At 32.3% G+C, this 13,226-nt stretch overlaps 1 protein-coding gene across 16 annotated transcripts in view; it reads right to left on the bottom strand.

The window, feature by feature from the left end:
* Positions 1-5,072: 5,072 nt before the first annotated feature.
* Positions 5,073-13,226, bottom strand: part of par-1 — a 48,851-nt gene continuing 40,697 nt past the window's right edge. For 9 of the 16 annotated variants that reach the window (XM_069062067.1, XM_069062054.1, XM_069062060.1 and 6 more), the window contains 5 exons: positions 10,509-10,622; positions 10,120-10,305; positions 7,854-7,910; positions 6,613-6,887; positions 5,073-6,562 (listed from right to left, as the gene is read on the bottom strand). In XM_069062067.1, coding sequence (XP_068918168.1) covers positions 6,504-6,562; positions 6,613-6,887; positions 7,854-7,910; positions 10,120-10,305; positions 10,509-10,622 — 691 coding nt within the window. In that variant the 3' untranslated portion in view covers positions 5,073-6,503. Of the gene's footprint in view, positions 6,563-6,612; positions 6,888-7,853; positions 7,911-7,934; positions 9,224-10,119; positions 10,306-10,508; positions 10,623-13,226 lie in introns of those variants that run through there. The other 7 variants (XM_069062068.1, XM_069062061.1, XM_069062062.1 and 4 more) reach the window with 4 other exon arrangements.

Genomic DNA, 13,226 nt, shown 5'->3' with positions numbered 1-13,226 from the left:
CATAAAAGTTATTACTAATGATTTCAGGATTTACTGAATTTTCCAGTAAATACTTACATTGATATGCATAACAGATAGCAACTACTTATACTTTGGAGTAAATACTTATAATTTCTCAAGTCTGGTAACCTTAAAATAACTTTCGGTCTTCATTATGGCTGCGTTTGTGCAAATATGTGCGCCTGAAAATGAGCGGGAATCATTTTAATCGTGATCTTGGTGTAGAACTTCTTGGGATTCATAATTATCATGATGATTTTCCTAATTTACCGTTATTTGACATCCCAGGAACATTTTTTATTGAATTTTTGCAGAAAACTTCAGACGATTATACATACTTATTAATTTGATTACCAGGAATTTTTTGAAATTCTGAATTTTTACCGTCAGTCTGCAGCAGTTTCAACATTTCTTCTTCTCACGGTTTCAACAATATTTTCTTTTTATTTCCCCTTGCTTTCAAATCGGTTTTCAGGTCAGTTCAGGTAATTTTTTTCTTTATTTGGTCGGGCGAAATTGCTTTACCAAAATTTGATTCGAATACTTTGCTGCTTCATTTTTACTGTTGGAAATTGTGACTTATTCAGAAGTATTTTTTCTTCTTTTAGCAAAAAAACAAACCCCATTTGAGATAGTACAGATTATTTAGTTTCTACTGCTGAATCGGACAACATTTTTCCTTCGTATTTTGGAAGCGACTAATACAAGCAAAATTATCAAAAACGACCTTATCGCTCCAGTTGGGTTCTAATCATTAAAGTTAAATTTCTGATAAACAACTGAGTGAAGAAGACCGTAGTAAATACTACACCTTTGTAAGTACATACTCGGAAAATGGTAGTATATACTTCAGATTTCCCTAGTAGGTACTGGTAAGTAGAAGTAAAAACTTATGCATACGAAATTAAGTATTTACTTTTACTTTGATCTTTTACTACAAGTAAATACTTTTACTTATAGTTTATACTTGTAAGTAAATTGTGATCTATTAAATTGTATTTTGTAACAGGTGACATTATTTCGTTTTTTCTAATATACTTCAATTTGAGATAATTCTTGTTAAATTTTATTATTTACACCATCTTGTAAGTATTAAAGTATGTACCAACTAAACTACTATAACAGCATAATCAATCAATCATACATATCAATAATTATATGTTATATTCCAAGTGCGCGCCAAATACCAAAGTGTTGAAATGGTTGATGTATCCGCAATTCGTACGATTGTGCCTTCTCTTGATGTGGTTTGCTGTAAGGTAATGTTGAACTCTTTGACACATATTTATGTGTTTGTTTTATACTTTCCTCCATTTTTGACTATTTCGGATTTTTTAACTGCGTTGGAGTGTCTTGAGTTGATGATTAGTTCTCTTTCTTCAAAAGTGTTACTTGTTGGTGACTTCAATGCTCCTGGGTTTGGATGTGTCGATGGTTGTGTGTCTGATTCCAGATGCTCAGCTGTTACAAACTTTTTGAATATATTGAATCTTTCTCAACATAATGTCGTTTGCAATGATTTAGGTAGACTACTTGATCTCTTGATTGCTGATTTCAACTGTGAAGTACATCATGATTTCTTGCCGATGTTGATTGAAAGTAGACATCATCCTGCCCTATTCTGTTCCTGTACTATTGAGGTTGCGAAGTCGTTTACTGCACGTCAGATTCCCGATGTTGCCGCTTACAATTTTAGGAAGGCTGACTTTGTAGGTTTGTATAGAGAACTTATAATCTGTTTCAAAATCAAAAATCCACCACCTGTTGAATTATGTTGGCAGAAAAAAAGAAGTCCCTAGAATAAGTTTCATTTTTTTGGGTTGGCCCAACCTTCCGCCAAAATTTGACCTTCAGTGTGTCACAAATATCAAATTATAAAAATGCCTCAAAAAACAAGGAATCTTTTAACCGCTAAATTAAAACGAGCGTTCATTAAGTGCTTCGAAGAATTTAAAAAACACGATGAACTATGACCAAAACAACAGTTTTATTTCATAACCCCACGTTTTTCTGACACTTTAAAACACACCAAAAACAAAAGTTGGCGACGTTGTCGGTTGTATTTTCGAGGTATAATGCAGTGTTGGTGGATTTTTGATTTTGAAACAAATTATATGGATGTTGGCAGAGACATGTTGATTGGAGCTTCGTATCAGCTTGTGATGATGTTAATGTTATGTATGAACGTTTCTATTCTAAACTATACGAAATTTTTGATCTTCATGTGCCACTCAAGAAATGTACGACGCGGCACTATCCTGTATGGTTTAATTCTGCGATTCTGAATCAGGAAGAAGAGCAATGTTTTCAAAAAATATAAGCGCACTGGTCTTCCATCATATTTTTTAGAATTTAAGAACTTAAGACGTGACGTGAAGCGTGAAATTGATGTGGCTTTCCGTGATTATATTTCTAAAGTACAAGAAAACTTGGTCGATGATCCTAAGAAATTCTGGTCATTTGTTAACAACAGGAAGGGTCGGAGTAGGATTCCTTCCCGTATGAGCAATGGTGGTCATTCTTTCTTCTGCGAATTTAATAGATGTTCTTGGAAATGCTACATTCCATTTGTATACTGTTTCGGATGCTGATATTTTGGAATCCATTGGATTGCTTAAGTCGGGTCTATGTTCGGGTGATGATGGAATTCCTGCTTTTTTGATTAAAGACTGTAAGTACTTACTTCTCCCTCCTCTGCGTGTCTCGTTCAACCTTATTCTAAAGTCGGGTGAATATCCAATTATGTGGAAGGTTGGACGAGTTTGTCCAATATTTAAGTCTGGAGATAGAAGTCTGATTAATAATCACCGCCTCGTCACAATTCTGTCTAATTTTTCTAAGTTGTTTGAATCTGTATTGTATAGGTTTATCTATTCAAATGTTAAGTGTCATATTTCTGAAAGTCAGCATGGTTTTGTCTCTTCGCGTTCTACGATTACAAATCTAGTATGCATTACCGACTACATTGCCAATGCTCTTGATAACAATACTCAGGTTAACGTGATATACACTGACTTTTCGAAGGCTTTTGACAAGCTTAACCACAACATCCTTCTTAGTAAATTGAGTGCCTTCGGTTTCAGTCCTTCTCTTTTATCTCTACTTAAATCATATATGTCTGATAGGGTTCTACAGTGTGGAATAAAATGATTTACATCTAGTTACCTTTGCATTACCCTTGTAAAAATACGAAATGCCGCTCTACAAAAAAAAAAGAAAGCCTAACTTCAAAATATATATCCAAATTCCAAATGTGATTTATTGCCAAGGGATGATATGAATGCAAAGTTGAGATGAAATTAAAAAGGAGCTAACAAAAGCAAATCACAGCTAGTGTTGAAAGTGGCCACCAACGTTTGTTAATTCAATTTAGTAAATTGTAACAATTGTCAATTCAATTGATGATATTTATTGACAGAACTAATAGTTCGGCACTTCGAAAAAAAAAGTAGAGCGGTACAGGAAAACTTACATGTGCAAAAATTCCAAAGGTAACTAGATGTAAATCATTTTATTCCACACTGTATATGTTGAGTATATGGGATTCAGTTCGTTTCGCTTTACAGTTAATTCTGGCATTCCACAAGGATCGAATCTTGGTCCATTGCTTTTCTTGTTGTTTATAAATGACATTAATGAGATTTTCACCGTTGATTCTCTTTTATATGCTGATGACTTAAAGTTAAATTCGAGAATACATAACATGCATGACTGTATTAACTACAATCGAATGTTGACTTGCTGTCCGATTGGTGCTCCAGAAACAAATTACTTCTGAATAAGGACAAGTGCATTTCTGTTTCGAATTCGCGTAAGCATGACATTTGTCGATTTGATTACAAGATAGACAACCATACTTTGTCTAGTCGTTCTTCCACCAAGGACCTCGGTATTTGGTTTGATTCCAGGCTGGTTTTTGATGTGCATATTAGCTCTGTTGTTGCTGCATCGTTGAAACTTCTCGGATTTCTATTTAGATCTTGCAATGAGTTTCGTTCCGTCAAATACTTAACTACGTTGTATTTCTCGCTTGTAAGATCTGGTTTGGAATATGGTCTCCGTATTATGTGACATATACTAACTCTATCGAATTTGTACAACGTAAATTTCTAAAGTATCTCTCCTTTAAGAAAGACGGAAGTTATCCGCCCGTTGGTGTTGATTATGATTTCTTGTGTTCCAGGTTTAATTTTACCCTCCTCAAAGTTAGACGGGTACTTGATACGGTGACCTTTCTCTTTAAATTATTCCATAATAAAGTAGACTGCTCCACTCTTTTGAATGGTCTGTTCATCAGTGTCCCTCAGATTTCATCAAGATCACATTGATATTTCTATGTTCCTAGAGCTAATACAAATATTCTTAATAATTCTCCTTCGTTTAGGATGTGTTCCATCTTTAACTGTTTTAACGATATTTGTGATCTTCATACTATGCCACTTCCGAGTATATTGGTTGTTATAATGTGCAATTTAGATCGATTGCATCGGCTTGCTTGATGAACACTTCATTCAGTATTATCTTGCTTTAGTCAACTTTCATTTGGACAGTAGTCTGTTAGTTGACTTATTCAATAATAAAACACAAAAAAGTCAAAATGTGGAGGCGAGACGCCGGTATTTATGTTGATAAGCACTGCACTATTACTTGATAGTATTATCCGTAATAGTGTATGTACTCCGGCAAAATTGCCGTGCCGCCGGGTGGAGGTGGGATACGAAAATAATAATAAATACCTAAATATTTCGCGAGTGCACGAGCAAAATACTCAGATTGTATTTGGCGTGCACGAGGGATATACGGAAGACTATTGCCCGAAGAAAATTTCAAATTAAGATGAGGAGTTATTTAAAACTGAATCATGAACATTACTAAGAAATTTTTTTGGATTATTTATTAATTTTTCATTTTTGAGTATTGCACATGTGTAATATCCGCGGATACTCGCTGATATTGGTCCATTGATGGTCATTTCTTTAACATGCATTAATATGATTGGTTTAAATTTTCTGAGGGCAATAGTAATACAATAGTCATACTTTACGGTTTATTTGTGGAAAAAAACGGCCATATAAGAATTTTACTTTTATTATAAATGATCAATTATTCATTTCACTAACATAAAGTGCCCATCCCCAGTGAACAAAATTGTAAAGGTAATCATGGAAAGCAAGAATGCTCTTTACAGCATACTAATCTAAGCTCTTTCCTAACAATTAATTAGGTATATTTTGTTACATATCACTACAATATTATTATAAATGTAATCAAACATAACCTTACTTCTTCTAAGATTGCAGCAAATAAAAAATATACAAACGGAATTGGAAAAAAGATGCAAAAATTTAAATCAGAAGAAGCAAGGAGTACAACATGTGAGGGTAGATGATTTTACCTAAGTACACTCATGGATTTGACGTGTTATAATGTGCCATGCGCTATCCTTGCATTCACCAGGTTTTCAATTAACTACTTTTTACTTACAATTTACATGAACACGAATCAAATGCAAGTAAAATTAATTCAACAAAAAATAAATAAATAAACAAAGCTTCTTAAATTTAGGGGAAAATTCAGTACCTGAAGAATGCAAACATGGCCATGAATAATATTAAAAATTATTTTTAGCAATCACAAACATTCTCAACTTTCATACAATATTTACAAATTGAAAAACATTACATTACATGCTTATGCACCGTAAAAGTCCATTATAGCGACTTTAGTGATTTTAATATAAATTAAATACATATCACATAAAAATTATAGACAAACGACTAAAAAATGAGTCAGTTGATTACAATTTTTATTTATGATCATGATGATTTAAAGTCACAATTCCTCATGAAGAGGTTCGACAGTCGGAGAATTGACATATATTCGAACATTGTGTTCAAAAATTACTATTGCATTGCGATTGTTTGTAACTCTCCTAATTTTTAATTGGAAAACACATTAAATAAACCTCGTAAAAATATTATATGTACTTCTTACATAATAAAAAGCGTGGCTCATATTAATGTAGAAAACTGAGGAAATCGCCGCCCAAATATTTCATGATTTTTATCGTTAAAATACTTCTTCACAAGTACCATTTAATAGCGTCATTACAATATAAACGGGTTGCATATCATTTTAAAGTCTATGTATGTAATTTCTAAGAAAACAACAAGAGATCTCAGAGTGTTTGGTTGGAAACGTGTAGAGATTTCGTACTCTTTAGCTTCAATTCCAAATATCACAAGCTTAACATTATTATTTAGTCTATAATTATAGGTTCTTGTTTTTAAAAAACCATGTTAAAAATTGTTAAATTAATCCGTGGTTGTAATAGTAAGCCAACATTTACATAGTTTTGGTCTAGTAATGTTACTTAGTGTGAATGCAACTTACACAACGGTATCGTATTATTCGCAAAATTAAAAAAGTATGTAACGTCGAGTGTGAAATCACTACACAGTTTACGATTGTTCGTTAGACTCTTCCGGTTCTTTAACAAGCAGTCACAGCTTCAACTCATTCGCTATCTTGCTGGCGATGTTTTTAAAACCGATACTTGTTCCTAAAACTTAAAAATTTACAAAACCGCATACACGCAAGAAACTCACAAACCTGAAATTCTTTTAAATCTTACACCGTTTAGTGACAGTCTGGGTAATTTACACACTTCAATTTCCCACTGTACTAAACTGTCCGTATTGGGGTCTCCGTGGACGCAAAGTAAAAGGAATCGTTCCCGTTGTTCGTAATCGCAGTTATTAGCGTCCAGCACTTTGCGAATTTCGGCCATAATCTCCGCGGGATCTCTACTTGACGTCGTTTTCATCGACCAGGTGAATCGAAGGGAACGCGGTTTCACTTGGTCATCATTTTGTGCTCCCCCAGCCCTAGAAATCACATGGATTATCATGTGGTTGTCAAGATGGAATTTAAACGACCGACACTATTTTCGATGGAGTTGACACAAAGTTTTCATCTTGAGCATCAGTGTGAGCTTCAAAATACAAGTGATGTTTGTCCACTTGTTATGGACCATTGAACCTAAATGGTCATAACATCAAGTGTTCCATTTTTACAATTTTATTGAAAATACATAGAACGTAATATGTTGGAAAAACACAAAAAGTAGATACAAAGGCCCATTGACAATTTTTTTTTTTGAAATTACAAATACATACAACACTGACATCACCACACAAAAAAGTTTAGTCACAAACTTACATTAATTACATTCGCGTTTGACATATGGAATGTTGGTATATATGTCGAATGTTTTATTACATCGTAAAAAAAATTACAATAAGTGTAGAAGTGGATAGAGTTTATAAGTTTTTGGTCCTGAAGGTTTAGTTATATAATGCAACTGAAATAAAAATGTGTATAGTATTTATAGCGAAATGGGTAAAATATGGGTTAAATACATGAATCGTATTAACACAAATATTTTAATTACAGTATTTTATTTATACGATTGTTATAAGTGAATGTTTCGGTCTGTAAGAATCCAAATCCGACGGATAAGCAAAAGCAGCAAGATATGTTTTTGGAAAAAATCGGATTTCGAAAACAAAAACTCATATATTTCATTAGAACAAAACATTTTGAAAATTGTGTTTTCTTCTTTAGATTTAGTTCTATTATTTAAAGATTTTCAAACATAAGACACATTGTCGCTGAAATCACAGATTCCTGGTTAGTTTAGTACGGCAACTTAATTTTTTAGAAAAATTCAAAATTATAAAAATGTACACTTAAGATTGTGTTGGAACTTAATTTTAAAATTTCTCCATTTTTCACGGAATTGTGTATTGCAATCTTTTTTCAATTTCGTCCATCCGGTGTAATCAACTTACCCTACGGTAGGTAATGGTGAGTTGCTATATTTAACATGTTGGGTGGGATCTAATGCTCTGAAAATAACAAAATCAAAAGGATAAGAAACACAAAGATGAATATATTAGTAATGAATATAAACTTTGAATAACAAGATGAAGCGTTTAGATTAAGTAAAAGAATGTATTAAATAATAAAAGTGTCCCATCTGTTTCTGGGGTTTCAAAACATGTACATAAATACATTTAATAAAAAAAAAAAAAAAAAAAAAAAAAACAGCTGGCAGTAGAAAAAAAAATACAAACATAAATTAATTTCATAAATGTTGGTATTCAAAACGCAAGATTAACTTAGAAAGAAAATATCTGCGATATCTACAAAAGGTTTCTTCGCCATATTGTTAAATCAATTGATGATTTATAGTTTGCATCATAAAAATATTTTACCTATTCAAGAATGGGGAGTGTGGTATGTCAAATTTTAAAAAGCGCCTTACAAAAAAGTATAACTTTTTTACAGATTTTTTTCTACAAAAAATAACGTAAATCTTACTTAATATGCGAGCGTGTTCCAATTTTGTGGAAGCACTTGATGTCGGAGACCCTTTCAAATAGTTTCTTTACATAACGTTCAAAATATTGTAATTTTACTTACAATGCAAATAATTGTAGATATACATTACATGCCTTCCGTTTAGCTGTAAGTTGAAGGCAATAATTAAACATAACTAGTCAATATCCTTCTTATTATATTATTGTGTTTGGAAGAGGCTGTTACATAAAATTCTAAATTTAAGACAATATAGAATACTTTGATTATGAAAAATTATACTTAAACAAACAAAGAAAAAAAAATATCTTGAATTATCAGTTAACAATGCATCTGATAAAAAGATAGCAAACATGTCATTGTAATTCAAACTACAGCTCAATTTTTTGACAAAAATTAGTACTTAGTGACAAATTTTATAGTCTTTGATTTTAAATATCGAGTTTTTGTCGTCTCGAAAATGTCATCTGTTTAACACTTTATTTTAAACAACGCACTATTTATGACATTACACAAAATTATTTAAAATACGAGAGACATAAGATATCTCCAAGATCGGATGTAGAATTCAAGTTTACAGAAAAACAGAAATAAATAAATTCACTATAACCTTTTAACAAATGTCTTAACGACTCAAGTATACTATTAAATACATAAAAATATATATAAAAACACAATGTCTTAGCGTCATTAGTCCACAATTCACGTCTTCACGATTAATTTTTCCAGAGTATCGAGTAATGTATGCGGCGAAGTGGTGTCCGTTCCAATTGCAGTGGCAGAGATGTAGTGTAGGTCATCGGGCATGCGGTGGTGCGTCCCTCAATGCCCTTTTTAATTCCTGAACCAGAAATAATCTTGATCATCATGATATGGCCGGTAAGGGACGAACCACTCGCACACACAAATCCCAAACGGTTATTACAAGCGTTACATCAACAATACACAGTATTTACAAGATTTCATAGAAATGTATGTAAATAAAACACACATGAACAACACATACAATTATTTCAGTTCACATGGCTCGCTGCAAATTGCTGTCCAGTTTCATCACGCCGACACGAAAATTTATGACTATTTTTCATTTGCAAACATCGTTGGGTTTTTTATCTTAGTTTGTTCATTTTTAATTACAGCTCAATAACCGTAACTTTTAAAATTGGAAAATTTTTTGATTTATTTAAAACAATAATTATCAAAAATGTAGAATATTAGTTTATATGAGTTATTTATAATAAATTGTACAGACATGAAATGGTAAGATGAAAAATAAAAGACTGAAAAACTGATGTAACACTGTAACAACCACAATTCCACAACTATTATCACTTATTCTCTAAATTCAATGATGTTCCACAAAAGTATTAGTTATAAAAGGAAGAAGGTGCAGTTCGGAAAATAAAATAGTGGTGGTGTTATTATCCTATTTGTTTGATTAAAATTAGTTACTATAAAAAAAAAAAAAAACTAATAGTTCCAGTTAAAATGTCTCGACAAGTAAAATATGTAAGTATTATAAGTGAACGAAAACCAAGTTTAAGTCTAAATAGTAGCTTAGAGTTTATAGAAAAGCAAACAAAAAGAAGCGATGATGTAAGCACGAAAAAGTTAGTATTCTAAAAGAAATAAACTTGTAGATAAAGTAAACTTTTTTTTATTTATACATGTTACATACAAAAATTAATCTTACCTTATTTACAAGTTTGGCAAAATGTAATAACGTTTGATACTAACCTTTTTGTAAAGCCTCGGAGACTGAATTTAGCGAAGAATGATGGTCTCGTATGCGGTGAATCTCCAGGTGAGGCTTGCGCATAAGTAGCTCTCGGCCTAGTTTGTCCAGAATGGAACGTACTTCTGGACGATGTATTCCTAGGGAATGCAGGCTGCCTTGTTGTCGCCGGCGATGCACTTGTGCGACTGAAGGTTAAAAATTTGCATAAAAATTCAAATAGAAGTCAAATAATAACCAAATACACTGGGAGTCTTTCCAATCCAATCAAACAGTTCTAGGTAGAACTATAACGTTTTAATTTTAAATAAGCGGGAAGGAAATAAGAAGCTCTTAGGGTACTTCGTTAAGTAGGAAATATAAACACACAGAGACAGTCTAAAAAACCTACCTAGTACGAAGTGGATCAGAGGCGGGTTCTGGTCCACTACTACTGACCGAAGCAGATTTAACATGGCCTTTGGCAGGCCGTAAAGAATCTCCGGTGCCCCCACCTTCACCAGAACTGCACATGCGGTTAGTAAAGAAATATACCACATGATTAAAAAATGCCATTAAAGTTACTCATGAAAAACAGAATTACGCGGCTAATTCATAAATTTTTATGTAAATACCTGTTATTAGAGAATCGTCACTTGCCATAAAGCAGGATTTAAGCATACATTTTTTTAATAGTCTAAAAAGTAAAAACCATCATGTGCAATACATAATGTTATTATCTAAAAAAATGCATTCATGTTGTTTTGGCATAATGGGAGGCCTTGGAAATTTTGCATTGTATGTATTTGGTAGTATGTAAACCTGTTTGTTGAATTAGGTAAGTTTGAGTTCATAAATACAGGGTGTTTTCGAAGTTGAAGCGTTCCTTGTAACACGAGGTAGGATGGTTTCTTCTTTAGAATTTTAGCCTAAATCTTCTTAGTAAAATGTTTGTATTAACGGAGATAATTGATTGTATATTTTTAATGTTTTCTAAAATTTTGAGTCCGGTCCTGTCTATTTCTCCGCTGTACTAGATTAATAACTGACGTGGCCCAGGATTGGGTCTTTCTGGGAATCGCTCTGCGTACTCTCTGGACGCCGCAGCCGCATTCTGATAACGTGATAACATTGCCCATACATTAGCACCATATCTCTGAGCTCACTGTTTTCGTAATGATAAAGCCATTGCGACTAATTAGATGACAACTCTGACAGTATTTTTGATTAACATCCATGCTCATTTGATTTTTTTTTTGTCAATCTTAATTTTTAACAAATCAGCGCAAATTTGAGCAGGACTGGTTTCAAAATTTCAAAAAAATTAACTTATTGTATCTTCATTGCTGTACACATTTTACTAAGGTGATTTTGGCTAAAATTCTTTAGAACAACGCATACTATCACATGTTACAAGGAGTGCCTCAACTTCGAAAACACCCTGTATATAGCGTCAATGTTTAGGGCATTGTTGTCAGTTTTACTAGTTTACGGTTGGCTTAAAAAAAAAAAACGGGAACTGTCAGAAAAAGTTCTGTCAAATTTTATTAAATTTTTATAATTTGAAACGACCTTTTAGAATGTAGGTTAAAAAACTATACTTATGTGTCAGAAATGTCAGTTATGCAAATACAAATACTACTGTCAAACAGACATAAATTGACAAATTAAATTTTCAATTCACATTAGGTCAAATTTCATTTCCCGTTTTTTTTTTTGAAGCCAACTGTACAATAGGCGAATATTCAAACATCGCGGGAAATTCAGCAACATGTTATGTTCATTTTGATAGGTCCGCATGTCAGGCACTTTAGTGACGGAAATCAAACAGTATGTCCAACGTTAAAAAAATAAATCATGGCCTTCCATTATGCCAAAACAACGTGAATTTAGTGCTTAACAAAATTCAGGAATGACATTTCAAATAAAAATTTAGCGAAGACATTGTCTTTCATAGGTAACTTGGTTGGCATTTTTTATTTGATCGTATGGTAGAAGTAGTAGTATTATTTAACTACGTAAGTAACCTAATTACAACTTCCATAAGTATTAAATTAATTGATAGACAATTAAAGACATATCGGGTGTATTTTTTTAATTTCACCTAGTTGTAGGCGTTGAAGAGTCGATTGTGAACGTACCACTCGTGTAAAACGTAACATTTAAACAGCTGATCCGTGATCCGCAACCTGCATAGTGCGTTCACAATCGACTCTTCAACGCCTACTATGAGGTGAAATTAAAAAAAAAAAACACCCAATATAAATTATCAAAAGGAAAATTAACGATCTTTCTCAATTTGACAGGCATCAGATAAATTTAGTCTAAAATTAGTTTTGTTATAGGTACTAAAATCGTTACAAACATTTTTTTTTTTTTAAACCGAAAATGTCTTGCACCTACTTCATTAAACATTAAATGATCTCTGTTATATTCTCGTTGAAAATGTTGTAATTTCTATAAAAGCGGTAACATTCCTACTACACAGTATACAGTACATTAAAAAACTTTCTGTAATACTTAATGCTGTTTAAAAACAACTTTTACTCTACATCCGAAAGAGTTTTTCATTTTTAAATAAAACACATATATGGAGGTTAAAAAAAAACTTACAAATCTAATTAACTAAATCATTACATATTATTATGCATATTCAATACGAAATAATTGTGGTAGTTCTAGCGGCACGAATAAACACTAAAATTAAGTGGGTTGTAGTAAGAAAGTGTTATATAAATATTAAACATCAGAAGTGTTACAAATCAATGATTCGTTCAATGACTGAATTGATGTTCACAATATTTGTGGAACATTAAAATTCAAAAGTAGTAATACATTTGCGCAAATATTTAGGCGTTAAAAACTGTCATATAGTTCATCAAATCAATTTCATTTGAATGTTGGCTATCCCTTAAGCCAGACAAAAATATATACATTTATATGTGTACAGGGTGTAAAGGCCCATACACAATGGCGTTAACGTTACGTCGATGTTAAAACGTTAATGTTAACGTTAGATCTAGAAATTCAAAATTACATGTATTTCATTGTGGACCGTTCACAATGACGTTATGATGAAAATTAATGTTGCATGATATTGTTAGCGTTAACGTTAGTTCTAGAAATGTTC

The sequence above is a fragment of the Tenebrio molitor genome, chromosome 1 (genome assembly GCF_963966145.1).
Source record: "Tenebrio molitor chromosome 1, icTenMoli1.1, whole genome shotgun sequence".
In the NCBI taxonomy this organism is placed as follows: domain Eukaryota; kingdom Metazoa; phylum Arthropoda; class Insecta; order Coleoptera; family Tenebrionidae; genus Tenebrio; species Tenebrio molitor.
Note: the sequence above shows the minus strand (reverse complement) of the source record. Positions and strands in the feature narration are given on the sequence as shown.